This window comes from Ambystoma mexicanum, chromosome 2q, assembly GCF_040938575.1.
Source record: "Ambystoma mexicanum isolate Mex_15411 chromosome 2q, UKY_AmexF1_1, whole genome shotgun sequence".
Taxonomy (NCBI): Eukaryota; Metazoa; Chordata; class Amphibia; order Caudata; family Ambystomatidae; genus Ambystoma; species Ambystoma mexicanum.
The window spans coordinates 309497465-309522922 of NC_090924.1; the positions used below are offsets into that span (position 1 = coordinate 309497465).

Sequence of the window (25458 nt, forward strand, 5' to 3'; positions counted from 1 at the left end):
TCTGAATGGTACCGGTGCATCCGCCCTCCCCTTTCCCATTGAGCCCTATGGGGCAGGACCGTAATGACCCGGCAATTTCACATTCGCAGGAGGCAGAATAAATTGCAAGTTTGGCAGCAGCCTGCCGGTTTTCCCGGAAAGGCTACCGCCAAACTTGTAATGAGGCCCATTGAAGGAAGGGCTTGATTTTCTGTATAAGAAAGTTGACACCAAGCAGTCTGGGTTTTGGTTGCTCTGTGTGTTTTGAAGGAGATCTGACTGTCAAAGTGCAGTCCCAGGCATTTGGTGCATGGTGTTAGCAGCCCGGTGAAGCCCTCCAGGTTAAGGGTGGGCAGCCATATCTGTATGAAGATGTGTTCAGTGTCTTTGGAGGGGAGGAGGAATTCAGTTTCAATGGGGTACAGTTGAGGTATGCGCTGGACATCCATGTTTTGTGTTAGGGTGAGGCAGGCCTTGAGCTGATGGCTGCCTTTGATAGAAGAATAAGAACAAGGATCTTGAGTGAGTGGATGGATGTTAGTGGGACTGCACAAATAACAGGCATGGGGTGATTGGGAGGTATCCATCTGAACAAACTGATGGCAGTCTTTTGGGTATGAGGTGAACCACCAAGGACAGTCTCATAGATACACATGCAGTTGTGTAGCTTGTCAAAGATGTCTTTTGATCTACTGTATCGACTTGGAAACTAATACTGTGATCAAATATTACATCTGTAAATTGACATTGCCTATCTAGTACTTTTCTCAACAATAACCAGTTTAGTTCAGCTACTTTTAAACTCACAGCAGCAGTAGTAGGTTGCTGCTTACACTGGCCACATTATATAATAATATCAGGCCATTATGATGAGATAATTATCCTTTGCCATTATTCGAGGCTCTCATCTTTGGCCCAGACCCTGTAACATGAGCAGCGGTCAATTATCTGTTAATAATATCCTGTAAAATGCTCCCTAATAGTATATACTTAGGTATTGGATGCACTACCAGAACATATAACCAAGGGAAGCTTGCAGTCTGCAGCTGTACTAGATCCTATAGAAACAAAAGAAGTTATACAAATACATTCCAAAAAAATAGAATGTAGGGAATAACAAATGAAATAATGTATATTGTAATTCATAATGTCAATGGGCCTCATTACGACTGTGGCGGTAGGGGGTTAATGGGGCAGGTAGAGCTGCCCGCCCCATTAACCCCCTACAACCTCATTACGAGGCCTGCTCGCGGGACCCGCTAAGGACGCCTGCTAAAACCAGGCATGCTTAGCGGGTCCCGCGAGCAGACCACGATGCTAACAACGGGCTCGTCATTAACGGGCCATTGTTAGCATCATCCCCATTCCCATTGAGCCCTATGGGGGCTGAAATTGGAATGGAGATGTGCTGGGTCCGGGTTCCCTGAATGGGGAAATACCGGGCCCGCCAAGGTCGGAATGGTCCGGTATTTCCCCATTCAGGGAACCCAGACCCGGTACCCGGAATGGGGGTAGCCATGCTGTAAAAAGCAGCATGGTTACCTCCAGGGTCTTAATGAGGCCCAATGTTATTTAATCAAACGCACATTTTAATCTGCGGTTTTGCACACATTGTCTAGACATTTCAGCCTCCTATGATTCAATTTCAACCGCAGTGAAGTTACTTTCAGGAATTATAAAGAGAACAAAGCAAATGTGAGAATCCGTACCCACTTAATATGAGTGTGTGTGTGTGTGTATGTGTGTGTGTTGTACATGTGTGGGCCATTGTAGTTAGTATGGTGAGTTGTGAGTGCTGTGCCTGGACATGTAGGCACATGTGAGATGCAGTGGTGATTGTGTGTCTTTATGGTTGTAAGGCAATGTGGAATTGGGTGTTTCTTTATGAATATGGAACTGTGTCTGAGTGTCTGTAGACATAGGTTGTGCTGTCTGTGCACACATGTTTTATGTGCAGCCTAACACTTTTGTTTTCTGTTTTAGAATGGTTGCTATGACATTCTCACTGGTGAGCAATTGGCCAGCTTGACTGTGAAGAGTATCATGATCCACAGCGCATCTTCAATCGATCTGATGTTTGAATCACACCAGATGACCACAAACCTTCAATACATGAACCATTACCTGCAGACTATTAGATCGTATGTAATGCTGGTGAGTCATTTGAGAAACTATCGGTTGGCGTGGGTACAGGTGCTATGGAAAGTGTGCCTGTCTGGTGTGCAGGCTATTGGGTGGAATTTACATTGGGTGTAATTTCAAAAACTATCGGTTGGCATGGGTACAGGTGCTATGGAAAGTGTGCCTGACTGGTATGCAGGCTATTGGGTGGAATCTACAAGGGGTACTTGGGAACTCGAGTGTCTAGGGTGACTAGATGTCCCAGTTTTGCTGGACATTTTCAGAATTTGACCATCTGTTCTCCTTTCCTGAGAGATGTTTTCATTGCGAAACCCAGCCCCGTTTTTGGGTAGAAGGTCAGGTGACCTTGCAGAATCCCAGCTGCAACTGAAGTGACAGTATGAAGATGAGCTCCACTCCCAAGGTGAAGCACAACGTCTGTACAATTCCACATAACAGTTATACATCACGTTAATGTAACACCTGTTCAATACTTGGAAATGGACACTTAGGACCAACTATTGCCCTTCCTGACTGGACTCAAACCGCCAACCTCTCAGTTAGAAGCCACACGTATTAACTGACGTTGCCACAGAGGCTGCTATAGAAACGTTTGAATAGCCAGGCCTAGGATAGCAATCGGAGCACAAGCTCCTTTGTATTCGACATGCTTCACAGTCACAACCAAATCTGCACAGTTTATATACAGAGGACAGTCAGGAAGACCCCACAGAGCCCTTTTTCCACAACTGAAGAGTAGCCATAGCACCCACTGTCAAATTCTAGTCCTATATTTATGTTAGTGGCCTGTCCCATTTTTGACTTTGAAAATAAGGTCACCCTACCACTAACCAGAGCACTGTCCTCGACTCTAGACAGATTTTCATCCACCTAGAGTTTGCGGGCATTTTTGAAATGGAGAAAAGGGCTGTATTTCACGATAAGACTTAAGAAAAGGATAGACTGCTGTTCCTTGTACAGTTTTACTGTACCCACAATATTGGTTATGGCTTTCTTCTCACCAGAATACAGCAGAAATCACTTTTACTTAGCCTATTACATGTGAGGCCTGGCTTAGTCCCTTACGAAGGAAGCTTTTTAAATGTTGCCTTCTTCCCCCTTACTACCATGGGCCTCATTACGAGTTTGCCGGTCCGGATACAACAGTACCGGCAAGCTTGCCGGTACCATTGTATCCGGACCGGCAAACTCTGAGTTGTGCTCGCGGAATGAAAGGCACCCGCGAGCACAGCATTTCAGATGCACAGGAACCGTTGATAACGGTGCCGGTGCATCCGGCTTCCCCATTCCCATTGAGCCGTATGGGGCTGAAATGGGAATGGGAAAGAATGTTTGCAGGCGAACAGGAATGGGCAAATATTGGGTCCGGCAAGGCCGTAATGACCTGCTAATTGCCCATTTCTGGACGCCGGAAAAAATGCAACTCCGGCGGCAGCTGTGCCTGCTTTACAGGCACGGCTACCCCCAGGGTTGTAATGAGGCCCCATGTGTTGGATTTGATGCAAGCATTTAGCAAGTATGAACAACAACTTTGATAATTCAAATATTTACATGAGACATAAATATGAAATCAGTATCGCCCACGTGTCCTTTGATGTTATTTATTACGTAAAACGTATTTGCACATCTAGCTTTTTGAAAATCATTGATAGCATTCCTTCTTTAAAAACAGACACTAAGGCCCTCATTACGATACTGACGCTAAACCATGGCGCTATTAGCACCATGGTTGGTGCCGGTATCGTAACGAGTCCGCCAATGTTCAATGGGAATTACCACCCCATTCCAAGGTTGGCGGGGCGGTAATTCCCCATTGAACATTGGCCCTTCCCCATTCCCATTTTTGCCCCATAGGGCTCAATGGGACTGGGGAAGGCGCTAAGTACGGTACCGCAAATTGCGGTACCGTACTTAGCACCAAGGTCCCTTTGCGGTCCCTACTTTAACGGCTGGTCTAGACCAGCCGTTCAGGTCGGGTCCCGCAAAGGGACCTCGTAGTAAGGGGCTAATGGGTTAACGGAGCTGCAGCCTTTTATGGCGCTGTTAACCCATTAGTGCCATGGTCGTAATGAGGCCCTAAGACTTTGTAAGCTCTACAAATTTTGCAATATTAAAATATCGTAAGTCTAGCAGCCCTGATGTAGGCAAAATATCGCGATAGTGTTCTCGACACTTGCCTGTGAGAGCTGGGTGCATATATAGTTTTGTCACAGTTCATATCACCCATATGTCGGCTTTTCATGTGGGCTGATTGATGGACTTGGGGTGGCGATACATGCTCCTCAGTTAAATACTTATGCATCTAAGGTGTTGGCGCGCTGCACACAGGTATTCTGTTAGCTAGGGCTTGGTGGCTTATGGGTTATCAAATCACTTCTTATAAAGGCTTAGGTGGGGATTCATGACCTCAGGTTGATCAATAGATGGGTCTGATATGGAGGTTATATGCATACAGGTGTGACCACTGGTGAGACATGAAAGGGAGGGTTCCATTTGATCAAATATTCCCATCAAGTCTAGTTACTCAAGCCCCCTTAGAACCCCTCAAAAGGACGCTTAGGTCCAACACAGCCTTTCAATCTGGCAAAGCTATCTATGTGGCCAGTCCCAATGCCAGAGGTACATCTCTCATCACCCCTAGAAACAGTGGCCTCGCCAGGAATAACATTTAGGAGGAGCACAGAGGGGGCCAAAGACAAAAGTAGGGAGGGCACAGACAAATGTATGGGGAGAACATGGCCACTGCTCGTCTTAGGTAGGGGGGGCACAAAGGGGGGCACAGGGTTTCACAGGGGGGTCCCCGGCCCCCCCAGGCTCCCCCCTAGCGACGCCACTGCCTAGAACTCACCAACCCCCACCTTCATAGAATCCCAAATAGAAAGCAGGGGCTACAGGTGCCAGATTGTTTTAGGAAAATAAGCTGTGTTCCCGTTGCCATCTCAGATAACTCAGGGAAACACCATGGGCCTACTGCACATAAGGCGGCCATTGTCACATCTCCCGTCAAATGGGAGGACAAGTCAACAGTTCACCTACGGTAAGACAATCAACCAGTTCAGCAATAATAAGCATGAGTGTGCTTCCTCTGCTACCTTTTCTCCGGTTATATTTCAATTGCTGTGCTATGGTGTTTCCCATCCAGGAATGTGCTCTTTTGCATTCTGATCGGATGTGAATGGTCCCTTTCCCCTGTTCCACCTGCCTGCTCTGGCTTGCAACCTCCAGGGCGTGTCCACTATGTAAAGCACTCTGTTGCTTTCCAGCTAGGTATGTGCTTTAACAATCCTGTACACGCATATACATACATACATACATACTTATATTTGGAGTGTTATAAAACTTCTAAATAAAATAATCTGTTTAGGAATGTATTTCTACTTGATCGACATTTGAGGAGGTATGAAACACATCTTGGTACCCAGGTCCTGGGGCACAGTAGAGTTGCAAAGGACTAACATAGATGTGGACATCATCTGTGGAGGGAGAGCCGAGGGTTAGAACAGACTGTCAATGATTATAGAACACTGGGGACCCAATCGTCAAAGCAGAAGGATTCAATCATAAAATCCAAACAGGGCTGTTACATCTGTTAGGTTTCGGCAACACCTAACGTGCAAACAGGCCTATATGTTTCAAGGGTACGCTTGAGAAGACCTCAAGCCCATCACACAACTACCTACTCATCCACTAATTTCAGTAGCCAAAGTAGGACTGTGGGAATGCCTCTGTGTTTTTTTGTTTTTCTATTGCCATCATTCCTTTTCCCTGTTTAGCAAGATGGCTGTTCCATAAAATGTAGTTGATCCACGCAGAATTTTGCAAAACTGTTTTATTAATATGTCTTGTGATTTACTGTGATAATTATGTTTATAGTGACTTTCAGTTGAAAAATAAAAAAATATTGATTAATTGTTTCATTTCACTACTTCCCTGTAATGCTGATTTGTGTACAAGCTAATTCCCAGGACCACTATTGTGGTGAATGGTCAAGTATAAAAACTCTTAACATAACATAATATCTCCCCTCTAAACCATCCCTGTGGCCTGTTTATGTCTTTCAGGACAGCACCGTGTTGTCAAACACCAGAGCTGCCGAAGCATTACTAATGAATAGTTTGGAAATTATTGGGCCGAAGTTTGACATAATGCCGATAGCCAATGTGACCATGTGGCTTAAGACACTGGATTTTGTGTTGCCTTACATCAACGCAACTATGTTACAGATGGTGCCTTTCAACGTGTCCTGCGCTGTTTATCAAGCAATGTAAGTATTCTGCGGGGGAAAAAAGAAAACAACATTTTTGGTGTTAGTGTCACAGGGGAGAAAAAAAGAGAGAATGCTCGCTAGCATGTTGCCTAACAATTCCAATGATTGTAGGTGCTTCGACCTAAAAGGTAGATTTGTGAAACCCCAATATATTAAAAGTAACATTAAAACAGAAGTGAGCAGACCAAGCAAATGAAGGTTTCTTATAGCCCATGCTATCAAACTACCTCTGACCAGTACTACTAGTGGGTAAACAGAAAGAGTGGGGGCTCAATTGCTTGGGGATGATACAGCAGACTGTGCAGAGTAACGAATCATTCAGATAATATCAGCTTTTATATGCCACTTAGTGAAATATGTTATAATTCTCCAATTTAATAGTTGTCAATTTTTTTTACCTCAGAAGGTTGACCAGACTGACTGGGGTTCAAAATCTGCAAAGAGCAGGCTACACGCATGTTCCTCGCAGGCACTTAACCCATGAGCTATTCACAAAGCTAAAATGATTCCTGCACAGCTGGTTCTCCACATGTCTAGAATATGTAAAGAGTATCCACTGAGGCCCTCAGAATAATCTCCAGGAAATCAATGGGTAAACTGTAGGGGAGGACGAAGTAGCTGAATTTCGGTGCATGGAAAAATGGTTGCTTTCTCGACAAAATTCAGCTGCTTTGGCAATTTTGCCTGCAGAGCGAAATTAGACATTTTAGTCCTTTTTCCACCTGATATTTTCCAATATTACCTTTACCTGGTCAAAGAAAATGTAACATTTCGTGGGGGAAAACGAATTTCAGGGGAAAACAAAATTTGGCAAAATAGTGGCGTAACAGGAAAAAACATGCCTGTCATCAAAACGGAATTGGAGGCGAATTTCAGCAATTCTGCTTCACCGTCAGTAATTTTGCCCACCTCTTGTAAACTGTACAAACAAAAGGGATGCACTGGCACTGCTTCTGGATTAGAAGTGATTTTGTTCTCCAGACAAATCACCAGCCAAATAGCTTCCTTATGTGAGATTAGCTTGAAATATGAAACCTTCTAGAAACACAGACCTACTTCTTTGTCAAACTTCTCTGTAAACTGCAAAACCGAGACCTCATGTGCTATGTCTTCTTCACCACCATAAAATAAATAAATGATAGCCTGCTTGAACAGCATCCCAGTCACGCCTTTAGTTCAGGAAGAAACTCAAGAGCCTCCTCTTCAGGGAATTCCCAGGGCACACGTAGTATCTGCTGCTCCTAGGTATATACCACCACTGTGGTATGGGATATCCCTGCTGCTATAACCTGTAACCATACCTTCCAATGGCCTCTGTGAACCCCACATTTACATCCTAGCTAGGTGTTTACTACAGAAACCCAAACACAAATACAGTCACAGTGTGTATATAGCCCAAGACCACAGGGTAATGGCTTAATGGCTACATCCTCAGAGTGACTTCCCAAAGTGTCCAAAAACATAGACTATGGGCCTCATTACACGGATGGCGGAGAACCATGGCGCTATTAGCGCCATGGTTCATGCCGGTAAAATACCGGCACCGCCTTGGCGGAAAGGGGAATTACCGCCCCATTCCAAGGTTGGCAGGGCGGTAATTCCCCCTTCCACCATTGCCCTTCCCCATTCCCATTTTTGGCCCATAGGGCTCAATGGGAATGGGGAAGGCGCTAATTACGGTACCGCAAATTGCGGTACCGTAATTAGCTCCCTGGGTCCCTTAGCGGGTTGGATTTTAACGCCTGCAAACAGCAGGCATTAAATCCCCCAACCCGCAAAGGGAACTCATAGTAAGGCGGTAAGGATTTACCGGTACCGGTATTTTACCGGTACTGGTAAATCCTTACCGCCATCCATGTAATGAGGCCCTATGTAAAGAAAAGATTGTCTATATATAATTGATCAAATCACGTCAGTTACTAAACAAGGAAAAACTAAATAGTGTGCTAATGAGATATTTTTGTGTGTGGGATATATTTAAGAAGCACAATACATTAAAGGTTATTAAGTACATTGCTTGCTTACCTTATGGCCGACATTGCAATGGTTTCCATTATAATGTCCTGAGGCCCATCCCTATCCTGAGGCCAGTGCATAATACGAGGCTCAGCCCTGTTTTGAGATCTCTCCCTGCTTCCAGGTGCACCCCTGCTTCAAGGCCCATCCCTGCTCTGAGGCCTGTCCTTGTCCATAGGTACTCCACTGCCTTGAGGCAAATCAGGGCTTATCCTGCATTGAGACTCAATCCTTCCCCGAGGCACGCCCTTCACCAGGCACCATCCCTACTTCTCACCTGAAATATACTATTGGTGATGTAGTATAACACTGGATTGTAGTACGTGCTTGGAGCATTGAGCATGTGATATGATGAGGCAAACCCCAAATACCTCATGGGCAAGAAAGCATTATAATCTGGGTGAAACGTATCAATCATCTCTTTGTAATTTGTAATGAGCTAGACAGTAAACGGCTGAACTTTCTTGGTAAGCTTAACCCAAATGACCGTAGCCTCGCATTAACCCATGGCTGTCTTCGGGAATCATTGGACTTCCGAGATTGTTTACTAATGGTCAACTAGAAACAAAGATAGGACAAGGCAAGACACGATTTCATGGCATGGGACCATGAATGGACCAATTGCAGACAGAAAGACACTGCAGTAGTTTCCCCAATAAATACAATTGCCTTCCTCCAAAACCAGCTAGAAAAGCAATTCCCATCATCCAACTTCGAACATCCAGTCATGGTTAAAATGCAATCAGCGAGGGAAGTGGTAATCATTCTCTCATCGAAACCTCTAACTGACTATCAGAAATTGCTCCTTTACAAATTGTATGCTAATGCTATAATTAAGGGAGCACCAAAGCCCAAGCTTAATATAGTCCCGATTATGGATCTGGAAACTCACATTCCTCTTAGAACTATATAACAATAAGCCGGGAAGAGACACAGGTTAAATGTGAACAGTGTGTAATCAACCCTGGGGTAGAGCACACTCTTTCTTCATGTCCAGAAATCTAGGGAACACTGATGCATTGGAAAAAGCAATGGAAAGGAAATTTTATGACATTTTAGTATGTAGTATTATCAATGTATGTCACATGGCAGCTTTGTCTTGACAACAGATCTTTCCATTATGGATTGTATTCATTGAGGAACTGATCGCGCCAATAACTCGCTGTATGTCCGGTACCACAATTGGGGTATTTTTTTAATTTCGAATTAATATATTTTTGCTTGCATACATAGTATTTGAAATGTCCAATATATATGTTACAAAGAGATTACCAGGAAAGAACAGTGATGAAGGCTTGGAATATGGGTGACACATAGCAGACATGTCATTTTGGATGAGATCAGTATAAAACATGGGTAGCACAGTCTCTCTTTCATTTGCAATAGTAGGCAGCAAATGCAGTAAAACATCGAACATACAGTTGCAAACAGATACCTGGGCTATGCCCCTGGGAGGAATGTGTTCACATGGTCTTCTGTCTGCCTTTTCACTCCGCTTGATGGACATGTCAGTGATCAATCGCTACACCATACTGGCGGACAATGTCTGAGCAGTGTAGCGCCCACTGTGTGTTAGGCTTGGGGAGTTTTAGAAATTCCTAGTATTCAAACAGAGTTCAAATATATACATGTATGCATACACATGTACTATGATAAATCACCCCTCTGTTAAGCATGAACGATAATTTAAAGTAAAGCCATTAGTCATTATCAGTTGATCTGGCACATTCACCCTGCAATGCTCTGACGCACTTTGGAATGAAAAAACAAAATGCTGCCACCTCCACTCGACAAGGGAAACAACCAAAGAAATGTTAGGGAAAAGCTTGTGGCTTAAAGCCACCCAAAGAACTTGGAGCAAGGACCCCTAGCAGCAATGGGAAGCAAGCAGATGTAACATAAAAAGGACACACAATTCAGGGGGGCATGTCTGCCTTGATGCAGAGCCAACATGCAGGAATCAGAAGCATCGCCAGACCAACTGGTAGCTGAAGAAGATGGCCGGTCAGCTGGTCCACCAGCAACCCTTACATGAAAATCTCTTAAAAATGTGACACAACCAAGATGCTGTGGACGTGGTTGAAGAGCCCTTGCCTGCCAAAGCCCGAGGCTGCCTGACAAAGCCCAGAGGCTTTTGCACACATGCCAGATGAAGCCAAGAGTCTGCTGGAAGTCTGAAGAAAAAATGTCTGGCAAAGCCAAGAAGCTGGTGAAAGTCTCTGAGAAGCACATCCCTGACAAAGCCAGGAGACTGGTGACATTCTTTCAAGAAAACTTGCCTTAGAAAGACAAGAGGTTGATATCAGCCTACCAGCACCCCTTAGAAGTCAAAGCCAAGGGGGAGCGAAGCGCCTCTAAAATACTATTGTCAAACAGAGCGCAGAGGCTGGTTAGAGTGCTTACAGAACATGTGGGTGTCACAAAACCTCTGAGAAGCAAGCACTGGACAACGCCAAGAAGTGGAGAAACTTGCAAGAGACACGCTTGACATGGCCTCTCTTTTAAAACAGAAAAGAAAGCATACATACAATTTAATGGTGAGGAGATTCCTTATTGATTATCCACAATACACAAACACATGCAGTTGCAAACTTGTCCAGAATACAAAGTAGCAACTCACCGCAATGTAAATATGTGGCTCTATACAGTAACGCATGGCAGTAAACCCAGTAATCCCCTGCATTCCAATGCACATTCAATGTGTAATTGCATAGAGAGCAATGGGTAATGGTCTTACCTTCACCAGAGTAGCCAAAGATTGAAGATTACAAGGTGGGCCAAATGGGCTTTAATCTGTCTGTGGTATAGGTAGGAAAACACAGGCGGGAAGAGAGAAGGACACTGCAAGCGATGAAGGACATGTGTGGGGAACAAGAAAGAATGCAAGGTCTATGAGTTTTGGGGGAACCATGGTGCCTCGGCTGCTTTACCATAACTGCTGGTTAGCGGGGGGGGGAGTGGTCGCCCATGTATCCCCCACTGTGACATGTGAAACAACATTGATAGTGGGTCATCTACACTAACCACCTCACTGTTTCATCACCACTATAGTGATAGCACTGGAGGCTGGGTGGAAAGTGCTGTAAGATCTTTGAAGTGCGGTCAGTGGAAAAGAGGGGAAGCAGGTATGTGCTGGTGCTCTAATACTGAAGTTCATGGAGACAAAGTCATTTGACCAAGATATATTAGGATTCAGTTCTTCTGGTTCCAAAGTCAGCAACTTGGCACCTAACTACATCTATTTTCTCTCCTTGCCATTGTTTTAGAAATAATATAGCATTTCATACTGGTGGTCAGATTATTTCTAAACATTTTCACATTCACCTCATTTGTCACATAGCAAAACTAAAGCAGATGGAGAAAGATATGTGTCCGTGCTACACTTAAATCATTCCCTCTTCACGTTTCCACTCCTTGATCTCAAATCTATCCATGGCCTAGTCCCCCACTACCTAGCCAATTGCATCTCCTTATATTCTCCTAATTGGGCTCTCCACACTACAACTCCCAGCAATTTCCCTGTCCCCTGAAGATCCCCGTGACCCCTCGCTCTCTGCTCCTTCTTCCTACGGGCCCCTCCCCAACTGGACTGCCCTTTCTCCTGGCATCAAGGCATTTCCATCAGTGAAACTATGTAAGACCAGGCTCAAGCTCCAATCACTAGCCAGCGAAGGAGCATATTCTACCCCATACCCTCTCACCCACATGAACATGCCTACACTGATGTGAAATTATGTAAAGGCCCCCTGAAAGGGTATTGGCTCACCCTATATAGGTGTCTGAGAAACTAACCAAATAAATACAAAAAACAATGTTCCTTTCCCCTGGACCTACTCTCCCACACCCCCTAATCCCAGAACCTTAGGGTCCTCTTTGACAGCAAGCTTAGACTTCCCCACTGCATCACCTTCTGGGCTCCAGAATAACCATTGGGTTTCTCCTCTGCTCCTTTGGTCCAAGAGCGCCAGGGGACCACTCTGGGGGTGATAGTGCGCGGTACAAATTCCTTTAACATTAACATGGTCTATCCCCATATTTAGCCAACTCTATGACTGGCTATTTCCCCAGTCACACCCTTTGCTTCAGCATCCTACTCCGCCTTTGTGCGCCCTGCCCTCCATCTGCTGCCTAGAGCTTTTGCTCCTCCTTGCCCGTTTCCACTGGAGTTCCCTTAATCTTGAAACAGAAAAGAGTAGCACAGTTTGGTGTTGAAACTCGGTCTCCCTTCTCTTGAAGGGGCCATTACCCCAACACAGTATATATATATATATACACTACAAAAAAAACTTTGTTGAGGGGACGTTAAGGTTAAGTTGCCCTACGAAAAACCTGTGCACTTCACTAAAAGAAAATGTTCGCCCTCCCCATTGTGGTTCAAATTAAAAACGAAAAACCCCTGAAATTCGCCAGTAATGGCAGACTGAGCCCCCTTAGAACATGAAAGCTGTCCTCTGAAATGTCACTGATGACATCACTGACGACATCACATGTTTAGCCTATTTGTTTTTGTTGCCTGCTATATATATATATATATATATATATATGTACATTCAGTAAAAAAAACTTTCTTGAAGGGATGTTATACTTCACAGTGAAACCAAAAAACACTGCACAGTGCCCCATTATGGTAAGCTAAGCAACCATAACTGCCTGCACCACTGTGCACTGCTAACACTAACACCCAGGACAAGAAAGATGACATCACATCACATCCTCTCCATTGACAGTTGCCTCACGCTGGCTAGAGCCCTCATACTTTCCAAATTGGATTATTGTAATGCACTGTACATCGGAGCGAATAAACAAACCATTAAAAAAATACAGGTTCTCCAGAACAATGCTCTGAGAGCACAGGTTTTTTGTAGGGCAACTTAACCATAATGTCCCCTCAACAAAGTTTTTTTGTAGTGAATTTTACAGGTTTTTGGGAGGGCAATGTAACCATAACGTACCTCTAAAAAACTTTTTTTAACTGCATGCGATAGGTTTTTAGTAGTATAAATGCATCATAACATTACTTTAACAAAAATTTTCGGCTACCTTTATCAGGGTTCTAATAGTAACACGTAAGCATACGACTGTAAAGGAACATTTTAAGTAACTGCCCACCTTTCGAAGAATTCCACATTATCATATGCTGACGTATAGCATGGGGGCGTGTTCGAATAGCCATACACACTTCACAATGACATGTGTAACTGGTTGATAGTGCGAAAGTACATTGGGTATTGTTGTAAGAACTTTTAACTGCAAAATGTCCGCCGCAGAACTCCACAATGCAAGTGTGCAACACAATATAAGCAAGAGTGCATACCGACATTTCAGGTCCATTCTCCCCCATTCCTCCCCAAAGAGTGGGGGATGCATGCCATTGGCAATCGAGATTTTACAGCAGTAATTTGTGGTACCAAGAAAGAAGATTTTTTGTCTTCAACCGAAATGCCTCCAGCGTTCCCGGCTGAAGAAAACAAATCCTTTTTCAAGATGGCCACCATACAAACGGAAGACGGGCATTGGATAGAAAGCCTTCTTCACTTTCCATTGCAGGCTGCAGAAAGCAAAAAAGAAACTGTGTTACCGTTATGGCAGCACCACATTTGTGTTCCTTGCTAAATGTGTGGTTATGAGCAAGACGTTTACCAGAAAGGCAGTCCCTGGTGAACATGGCAACCTCAATGCAATGTTTTCTCCCTTGCAGTAAAGACCAGTAGCCATATCCCCGACATTGTGGGCACTACCCATACATAGAGGCTACCCCTCAGAGACGGAAGCTGTACCGTTAAATATGAAAAGACTATCACATGAACAATACAAAGCTTTTCAGTCGTTGTCAATGACCTTTACATACATGTGTTGTACATGTATTAATTTTTTTCTGTAAAAATGTGCGTAAAAACAGCAAAGGAGTAGTGTACTTACGTTGACATAAAATGCCAAAAAAAAAAATCGATGCGAAGCGCAATGACGTCATAAATACTGGATGCAACACCATTACCACTCACCTTTCGACACATAAGACACAGGTAGAAAGTGTGAAGATATGTGTATTGGGAGGGTGTAACCATATATTATCGTACAAACATTGCTGTGCATAGGGCATCTGGATGACAGAAATTGGGCTGACGGTGACAGAAATTGGCCTGAAGGCACTAATGCATATGAGATGGGCCTGACCCTCCCGTAGCCAATGCAAGTGGTATGGAGTACCTTTCTCCATAACGTTCCTTGGCAGCTTAAACAAATGCGTCCATATGGACGTACATGCCGTGATGTAGCACCTACAAAAGAACACATTGCGACCTGCAACGTAGCATGCCACATTGTGCAAACAGAGAGTAAATTTGTAAAGAAAACACTAACATTTAAAAATGTGTCCGGTAGTTTTATTTCACAATAAAGTGAGCGAAAACATCGCCCTATGCAAGTAGTAAAGTAGTTTTGTTTCACAATGAACTGTGCGAAAAGATGGCACTATTCACCTTTCCATAGAAGTATTAAGTTTGTCTCTTTAGTCGACAATGACAATATTAACGGTCACGTTGTTTTTTTCCACACACAGAAAGTAAGCGTTGCCGCCACAATAGTCGTTTTCCTCCCACACTGATGTGCAAGACGACGTCAACCGCTGTGATCTACAGCACCAGAAAGGATGGAATGTTACTTCTTATAACGACAGCAGCATAGGGACACAGAGGGCCCACACGATCATCCCAGTGAATTATGATGCTCAGACAGCCGGTTATGAACAGTTGCATTTGACGGTTCAAGAACCCGTCACTTGGCATCTGTAATCCGTGACAATCACAATAGGGAAGAAAGTATCTGAGGAGGAAATGTGAATTAAAAGATGTATGAATATGCAACCTTTGGATAAACCACAGTTGTACTACATAACATTTTCAGTAAAAAATTAATTCAAAAGGAGGAAATGTAGTGGGACCCTAGGGACTGCGACAATGTGCAATGTCCATAATTCGAAAAATAAATCGAACGGCACAGAAAGCTGGAACGTCGTTATTAATAATACAATTTTTCTTTGGAAGTAGCTGCGCGGTGGAAGGGGAAATACAATGTGTATCACTGCACAACCTGTGCACAAAAAAAAATTCTAACACATACCTTTCTTATTAAATATTATTTTAATTTGGAGAAATGTAGTGGCACCCTACAAAAGGCGACAATGTGCAATGTCCATAATAGGAAAAAAATTGCAACGGCACATAAAACTTGTAAAACATTAGGGAAAATATATTTTTTTTACAAACTAAAACATAACGTCAATTCAGAATATAGGTGGCAAAAATACACTTACATGATGTGGAGCGCCTCTATTGTGTTCGCTGTAGTCAGACACTAGTGTATGTGGAAGACTGCCTGTTCAGGAACTAATTTCCCATGGTCGGCGCAAAAGTTTTTGAAGCATAACCTTATCAAACGATAAGTTTTTCAAACTGTTACTCGTACATTCTTTCTACTCTTTCCCTGTACCTCAAGGTTAAAAAACAAGGGACCCTTATGGGTGTCGACAAACATGTGGCCGTACTGAGCTTGTGCTGAAAAGAGAAAATGCAGTGGCCTTCACTCCGAATGCAAATACATTCTCATTTTACAACAACATATCAGCGTCTATTTATGAGAAACGCTACTGGCGTACACGTGCATAAGGGCTGTGTGTATGAAATAGAGCAGGTGGCTGCCTCAGATTCCCACCAGTCTGACCGCAGTAATGTTGTTTATGGATTGTAAAATGGACGTTTTAAGTTCATTTCGTACAATGAGTAGCAAGTCCCACTGTACCGTATGACAGTGCTAGCAAGAATACTTCAACGTTTGACTTTCTACTACCACGTCTCATTAACGCTCATCTTTCGAAACAGTGTTCCATAAGTGTTATAAGTGCATTGGTGCCTTCTTCGTTTAGGTATGTTAGCGCTGATGTTCGCGTTCAACAGAAAAAAAGTAAACATGGCGGACGTATAGAAAGATTACGACGCGCTTCACGTAGTGCCACAACCAATCGGTGAAAGCGCAACATGGTCGCGGGCAGCACACCACGGAATAGCCAATTGCAACATTCTCCACAGAGCGAACAGGGAAGTGTGACCGCGGAGCAGACATAGATATCACTAATTTTTAGAGACATACTTTTTGATTGTTTTTAAGGGAACTACTGGATGGATTGTCACAAAATTTGCAAAAGCATGCTTTCACACCCAAGCCCCTGCCACTGCCTCAAATTTGGTGCAATTCCGTCCAGCGGTTTGGCCTCTAGCCGTGTGCAAAGTTTTCCCCCATTCAGTCTATGGGAAAAAAAACGTTTTCGGACCCTACCCTATAACTTTGCCCCCCCTAGACCAAACTTTGCAAAATAATTCAGAGTGGGCCATATACTTTTTTTGCAAAGTTTGGTGAGGATTCGTCCAGGGGGAGCGAAGTTATAAGCCACCCAAAAAGTGTTCTTCCTATGGAAACAGCAACTTAACCATAACTGCACACCCACTAAAGTGGCTGTGTAATAGTGTAACCCCTCTACACGCCTCCTCTCTCTTGCTATACATACTGAGCAGTATATTTCAACTTCATGTAAATAGCTGGCGTAGAGCATATAGTGGGAGGGATATTTTCAATGAAGTGTATATTTCACGGAGGAGACCACCTCATTTTGCAATTCTGAGCACTTTTGGTCGCCTCCATGTCATTTTCACCATTTGCAGAATGAAGTGCAAAGCAAGCATGGGCCACGTGGCTGATCCAGGTTAATATGCTTGTTTTATCTTTTGTGCTTGAAAACAGCACAAAGCCCCCCCACAAGTTAGACTTGTATAAGGCATTTATAGTGGATTTCAATAGAATTTAACAGATGCTAAAAACAGACAGATTCCCCAGGAATCCATTGATTTTACACAAGTAGGAAAATGTGATGCAGGCATAAAAGCAAATGGGAAAGAATGCATGATGGAAATGGTCATCCGTTCCTTACCTCCAAGGGTAGTTCTTGGAAAAATAGCAAAAATCCCCTACAGTATAAAAAAAAAGGTTCTAAAATATGTATAACACTTGTATGCCTATCTTTAGCACATTATGACCCGGGGCGGGGAGTCAAAAATAAAGCCTTGTATTTACACTATGTTCTGTGTAAGTGTTGTCCACAGTTGGTGTGAGAACAATTATGCTGTTCACCGACTGGCAATGAATCTACTCATGTGTCACCTTGACCTGATGCTGAGAACCCTGAATTCCGGATTATTCTTGCCACAGTTGTTTTCTCATGTACTGTGTTTCTTTACCGATCACTAACCTGTTCATAAATAAATACAAGAACTATGCCTGACTCGATTCTCTCATGTCTCCTTCTATACAAGAACTATGCCTGGCTCCAGTCTTGCACTTCTGCCTCTATACAAGCACTATGATTGTCTCTATTCTCTCACTTCTGCTTATATACAAGCACTATCACTGGATCCATTTTCTCACTTCTGCTTCTATAACGCACTATGACTGGCTCTAATCTCTTGCTTCTGCTTCTATACATGCACTATGACTGGATCCATTTTCTCACTTCTGCTTCTATACAAGCACTGTGACTGGCTCCATTCTATCGCGTTTGCTTCTTTACATACACTATGACTGGATCCAGTCTCTCACTTCTGCCTCGATACAAGCACAATAACTGGATCCATTCTCTCACTTCTGCCTATATACAATCCACTATCACTGGCTCTATTCTCTCACTTCTGCTTCTATACAAGCATTATGTCTGGATCATGATCTTACTTCTGCCACCAAGCAAGCACTAAGAAGGACTCCATTCTCTCACTTCTGCCTCTATAAACGCACTGTGACTGGTTCTATTCTCTCGCTTCTGCCTAGATACAAACACAATGACTGGATCCATTCCCTCACTTCTGCTTCTAAACAAGCACTATGACTGGCTCTATTCTCTCACTTCTGCCTCTATACAAGCACTATGATTGGCTCTATTCTTTCACTTCTGCTTCTATACAAGCACTTTGACTGGATCAATTTTCTCACTTATGCTTCTATACAAGCACTATGACTGGCTCTTTTCTCTCACTTCTACCTCTATACAAGCACTATGATTATCTCAATTCTCTCGCTTCTGCTTCTAAACACGCACTGTGACTGGCTCGATTCTCTCACTTCTGCTTCTATACATGCACTATGACTAGATCCAGTCTCTCACTAATGCCTAGATACAAGCACAATGACTGGCTCTATTCTCTCACTTCTGCTTCTATACAAGCACTATGCCTGGATCAATGATCTCACTTCTACCACTATGCAAGCACTACAAAGGACTCCATTCTCTAATTTGTAGTACTATACAAGCACTATGACTGGCTCTATTCTCCCACCTTTGCTTCTATACAGCACTACGACTGGATCCATTTTCTCAATTCTGTTTCTATACACGCAGTATGACTGGCTCTATTTTCTCACCTCTGCTTCTATACAGCACTACAACTCTATCCATTCTCTCACGTCTGCCTCTATACAAGCACTATGACTGGCTCTGTTCTCTCATGGCAGCTTCTATACAAGCACTAGAACTGGCTCTATTCTCTCACTTCTACTTCTATACAAGCATTATAACTGGCTCCATTCTCTCACTTCTGCTTCTATACAAGAATTAACTGGCTCCATTCTAACACTTTTGCTTCCATACAAGCTTTTAGGCTGACTCCACGCTCTCAAGTCTGCTTCTATACTAGCACTATGACTGGCTCTATTCTCTCACTTCTACCTCTATACAAGCACTATGATTGGCTCTATTCTTTCACTTCTGCTTCTATACAAGCACTATGACTGGCTCTATTCTCTCACTTCCACCTCTATACAAGCACTATGATTATCTCAATTCTCTCACTTCTGCTTCTAAACACGCACTGTGACTTGCTCTATTCTCTCGCTTCTGCTTCTATACATGCACTATGACTGGATCCAGTCTCTCATTTTTGCCTAGATACATGCACAATGACTGGATCCATTCTCACACTTCTGCCTATATACAAGCACTATGACTGGCTCTATTTTCTCACTTATGCTTCTATACAAGCACTAGGCCTGGATCAATGATATCACTTCTGCCACTATGCAAGCACTACAAAGGACTCCATTCTCTATTTTCTAGTACTATACAAGCACTATGACGGGATCCATTTTCTCACTTTTGCCTCTCTACAAGCACTATGACTTGATCCATTCTGTCCATTCTCCTTGTTTACAAGCACAAAGACTGTCCATTCTCTCAATTCTGTTTCTATACACGCACTATGACTGGCTCTATTTTCTCACCTCTGCTTCTATACAGCACTACAACTCAATCCATTCTCTCACTTCTGCTTCTATACAAGCACGATGAAGGACTCCATTCTCTCATGTCTGCCTCTATACAAGCACTGTGGCTGGCTCTGTTCTCTCATGGCAGCCCCTATACAAGCACTAAAACTGGCTCTATTCTCTCACTTCTACTTCTGTACAAGCATTATAACTGGCTCCATTCTCTCACTTCTGCTTCTATGCAAGAATTAACTGGCTACATTCTAACACTTCTGCTTCCATAAAAGCACTATGGCTGGATGCACTCTCTCACTTCTGCTTCTATGCAAGCACTATGACTGGCTCTATTCTCTCATGCCTGATTCTGTGTTTGCACATACCCATGCTTGCAACGCTCTGAAGTTGCTATAAGTATTTTGTCCAGGCACCCTGTTTCGCCTGTTCCTCCCCTTTGCTAGCATAGTCCAATTAGGCTCCAGTGAACGACCTGGTCACATTTCTCAGCTTTTCCTACAAACACATAACCCTCTTATTGCTAACTAATCCCCAAACACGCACACTGCCATGTTCAGCTCTATCTCTCATGCAACAACCCTGTCCTTCCCTGGGTGAATTAGGCAATGAGTGATACATTATCACTGAAAGTCCCTCCTTCTCAGCTCCCTGTGGCAGTATATAGCTTTGACTTTGTGAATGGTGTAGTGGGACAGCTGAGCACAAAACTGTGTGATCATAGCGATGCAGTCCTGCATTTGTGCCCCTTTACTATCAGCTCATCCCACCCCTGAAAGCAGCACAAGGGACACAGCAAGGATTCGAGGGATACAGTGAGGAGAGGACATACAACAATTTGTATATGTGAAAGCTCTCAATTTCTCCTCCCACACAGATGTTAGATGCCAAATGGTATACGGTGGCAATCCCTCATTTCTCTATTTTCTACCTCAAAATGTAGGGTTGCTGATAATAAAAACGGATGTCTTCTGCCACCCTGAAATGTTGCACCAGTTACTTGGATACATTTCTCTGAGACACGAATCAGCGAGGTGTACCCTCTCCGAAGGCACACCTTGGAACTGCCCTTGACCTGAGTACCGCTGGCAGGTGTCTTCATTAGCAAAGCAAAGGAACGAGGGAAATATGTGTGTCCACATCACACACTGAACCAATTCACCACACACAGGCAACCGTGTCTTGATGCACATGCATGTAGTCTGGGCTACGCTTCCTTGAGAGTCCATTTAATTTCTTGATATTGCAGACGTAAAAATGTCTTGATTAATTAACTATGAATGGAAGGGAACGCATCACCCTCACTAGACTTGTATTTGCTCCAAATTAATCCCCCCGCCATCGCTCCTATACATTATAGGTCTACTATAAATGATATGATCATATAACTGAGATAATGGGACCAATGCAGTCAACCTGCTCTATACATGCCTCATCGACTACTACTCCCCGTGGACTTCCCTGCCTCCCATAATGATTACATCAGAGGCTGCCACATTTCTTGAAGCCAGGTACACACTATATTAAGGAAGGGATAGAATGTAAAGGGTTAGTACAGTCAGGCTGGGAATGCAGTTGGGTAGTACAGGTATATGATGACAACATTGGGATAGAATTCTACACAATATCAATCTTAATGAAGTGTGTGGGAGCCCCTCCACTGAAAACGAACATGGGTTAAATACCCTTTTCTATGGAATTTCTTCCACTTAGGAAAGTCGACAACCACGTTTTAGCTCACTGCACCCTTCACAGAGGAGAATATCCATTTGCATATCAGTCTAGTCCCACCCACAAGGGCAGTCCACAACCGAAATGCTAGGCAATTCTCCTCTGAACAAGTGTACCAACAGCAACCCCAGACACGTGTTTCAGCCTAGTCAGGCTTCGTCAGTGAGGTGAAGCTGAGCCTCTACAAGGCACAGTGAGCAAGGAGTCCACTTCTGGATTACCACGGGATACATAGGTTGAAACCCCAAATTTGACAAATAAATCAAGAGTGCTGGACTCCCTCCTCTGAGAACATTCATTTTTTTTGTAATGTATTCCAATGATCCAAGACGATTGCTCAAGATGGAATACAGAGTTTACCATGTGACCTTCAGACCAACATGTGATTCCTTAAAGAAAAAGCAAATCCTTGCATTCTAAACTTGTACTTTGGTGCTTTTGTTCCGTTGTACAAACAGAAAGGCGAGCTTACTCATGCATGTCACAACTACTACCAATAGTTGACATTTTTACACTGGCTGCCTGATTCAGTAGCAGTTTTGTGGAATGGTAGGGGATTGAGATACTTCCTTGTACACTGCCTCTCAGCTAGCAGCTGTTTTGGGCTTTAGTGATACATTTAGTGAACTGTTAATACTAATTTTCTATTATGTGCCTGGCAGTCATGAACATTAGGATGCAGAGACGCTATATGTTTGTGTAATACAATGTGATAATGATTGTAATCAAGGGGGATAAAATCAGTTATTTGGTTCATGAGTCGTGACCGGATGATTGTTCCCTTACAATAGGCATCAACTTTCTCAGACCAGAGACTTTGTCTAAACTTACTTTTGCTAGGTATTTATTTAGCATCAGAAATGCCATACAGAGGTTATATTGCGTATGGCAGAGACAGACTTTACAAGTTACACTGATTACATGGTTGACTGTAAGCCATCGTGGTATAGGAGTATTGCAAAGGAGTATAGGCACAGGGCACTGACAAGGTAACATATCATAAATACGATGGACATTCTCAGGGGATTGGGCCAGTATTTACACATGTGTAATGTACATGTATACACATATACAAATGTATCACTTCCAGGAAAAGGCGGACCGGGTGGTGGCAAGTTGTAGAGGGATATGGTGGGGGAGGGGGGTGGAGGACACACCTCCACCTGCTAGCAAGTGGAGATGAACCTGGTCCTGAACAGTAACTCTTATTGACTAGCTTTGATTGCAGGAGGGGGCACATTCTTGTGACAGGGGTGGGTTGGTAGTGAGAAGGAGAAGCAGCAGGAGGAGCGGCACTGGGGGACTAGGGAAACATAGGTAGATGACAGTTGGGGGTTACTCGTGTTACTTGGTGCTGGCACGTGGGAAGCATCATGTGGACCTTAGGTTTAGAGACCAGCTGTACAATGTCTTTCTCTTTTAGGCACCTCGTGGAGTTCGGTTGACACGCTCAGTCTGGAAGCCAGTAATGTATCTTTCTGTCTTTCGCTTACTTTTTCAGTGTAGCCGCACTTGATGGAGTGTACTTTCAACTATCCGCTAAGAGCAAAGCAGCAGTATCAAATTACCAGATAGAATTCCTAACTACACAAGCTGCCGAAGCAGGTAAGGAAGAACGATGGATGCATGATATTTTGTATTTCCGAACTCAGAGTATGGGGAGGGGTTGTAAGAAGATTGTCCTCAAGTCAGTTTAAAAATGGTCCTGTTGTATTTCTAAGAACACGTTTTTATTTGGGGAAATAGTTAGGGATAAAAGTCAACTTACCCACATTTGAAGGTAGGGTAAAAGAATGCTTATTTCGATGTTGTCAAACTCAAGCAGTGATGATATCAGCAATATTTGTTTTATTTTGGTGATTTATTGAATGCAGACCTAGATTCGAGAAGGAATATTTGATAGTTGTGTTGCTGTGGAGGGTCTTGTGCAGTATCTTTATTGTCTTTTCAAAGAAAACTACTTCGAAAAAAAGAGTGGGAAAAAAAGGATCGAACAATCGCAGACTCCAAAAAAAGTAGCTATAGATTTTCTCTCTAATGAAAAGTAACCTAGTAGTAGGGCACCCATACAATTTCCCTTTGAAGGGTAACTCAGCTAAAGTTCTAGAACTATTTACATATCTGGCTTTAGACAAAAAATATCCATTTACCTAATTAAAGCCAAATAGGTAAAGAAAGTTTTCATCAAATGCAAAGTTAACACAAATAACACAGCAATGCAGAAATAATTTTACAAAAGAAAGTTTTCAACAAATGCAAAGTTAATAAAAAATAACAAGAGTTTAGAAATAATAATTTTTCAAAATGATATCAAACAGTTGCTTGCAGATAATTGATTATGATCTGCCACTTATGTTTTATCTACATAAATTGTGCAGTTGAAATGAAAACACTACAATGCTTTATATTGCTTTTAGAAAATGTGTTTTTAGGTTTGCGATATGTACATAATAAAATAATATTTGACTTAATATTCAGGCCACTACTCGGCCAATACTTGACCAACTATTTATTATTCAAATGAATGTGCTAAGATATCCTAATCATCACAAACTAGAAGCTTCACTTTTCATACATATATTCAGAGTGAAAAATAAAAATAACAGAGCAGAGAAAAATGATAACCACCTTATTGTAATTCCAAGTATACTGAGCCCACCAGTTTCATCATTCTATCAATGAATTTGGGGCTTTACATAGTACTTAAAGGATCTGTGTATCGTTTCATTTGTTTCAGCAAAAGTATTTATTTTATTCAACAACATAGTTCACATTAAAATAGAATTACATTGACTGTGTCTTCTAATATAGGAGTAACCACTATGCAAAATACATACAAATTAATCTTTGTTTGCCAAATGAACAATCACCAAGTTAATTTTCCTTGCACACGTGAACACCTTCACCATTCTAAACCATGACATCTCTATTTAAAACCACAATTAGAGATGTATTTATACAATTGTAGGACCTCTAAACTGGCTGCCTCACATTGTAGGGTCCTAAATAAGCTCTAAAGTGTTATGCTCGATCCTGATTTTTGAAGCTTCAAATGAGCCAATTCACTTACAATCAGAATTAATACAATACATTATGGGCCTCATTACACGGAAGGCGGTAAGGGTTAACGGTCACCGGTGACCGTTAACCCTTACCGCATTACTACGAGTTCCCTTTGCGGGATCCGACTTTAACGGCTGGTTTTACCAGCCGTTAAAGTAGGGTGCCACAAAGGGACCTTGGTGCTAATTACGGTACCGCAATTTGCGGTACCGTAAATAGCGACTTCCCCATTCCCATTATGCCCTATGGGGGCAAAAATGGGAATGGGGAAGGGCCTTGGTGAATGGGGAATTACCGCCCCCGCTCACCTTGGAGTAGGGCGGTAATTCCACCATCCACCAAGGATAATAGCGCCATGGTTACCGCCTACCGTGTAATGAGGCCCATGTGTATTTTAACTCAGATCAGTTTATCAATGCATGTTTTATGAACCCAACATGTCATGTTTCAGCTCCCTCATCTATGAATGTGGAACATTCTTCAGGTGTTAAAGCTATAGGAGCCACTTTACACTTGTAAGATAAATTCACACAATTTGAAACAATAGTGAACATAATAGGTCCACAATACAGTGTTCATAGCATTTCGAAATTCCAATGTCTATTTTTAAAATGCTTCATCCTTATCACAATGGGAGAGGTCAGGTAGGAAACTATCCTGTGTGTATACGCCCAAGCTGTTCACCTATATTGCTCACGTGACTATTATTGAAATTCTCTTTGCACGGTAGGACTCAAGCCAAAAATCCTTATTTGAACAGTGTCTCTGTAATTCGGCTGTGAATTGCAAGGGAAATGAAAACTCACTGGCAATCAGAAGCCCCTGCGATGCATAACGTACAGGTATACATACCCATAAGAAGCCAGATGACGTAGGTTGAGACCTTCGAATAACATAGACACCGCTCTAATAAGGATTTTGGTATTGAGTGTTACCGCGCAAAGAGG

The 25458-nt window shown here is 42.9% G+C and overlaps 1 protein-coding gene across 2 annotated transcripts in view; it reads left to right on the forward strand.

The window, feature by feature from the left end:
- LOC138569361 (uncharacterized) overlaps positions 1-25458 on the forward strand; it is a 309424-nt gene that overhangs the window by 277846 nt on the left and 6120 nt on the right. For both annotated transcript variants that reach the window (XM_069647278.1, XM_069647279.1), the window contains exons 50-52: positions 1963-2133; positions 6183-6385; positions 22950-23053. In XM_069647278.1, the coding sequence (XP_069503379.1) occupies positions 1963-2133; positions 6183-6385; positions 22950-23053 (478 nt within the window). The remainder of the gene's footprint in view (positions 1-1962; positions 2134-6182; positions 6386-22949; positions 23054-25458) is intronic.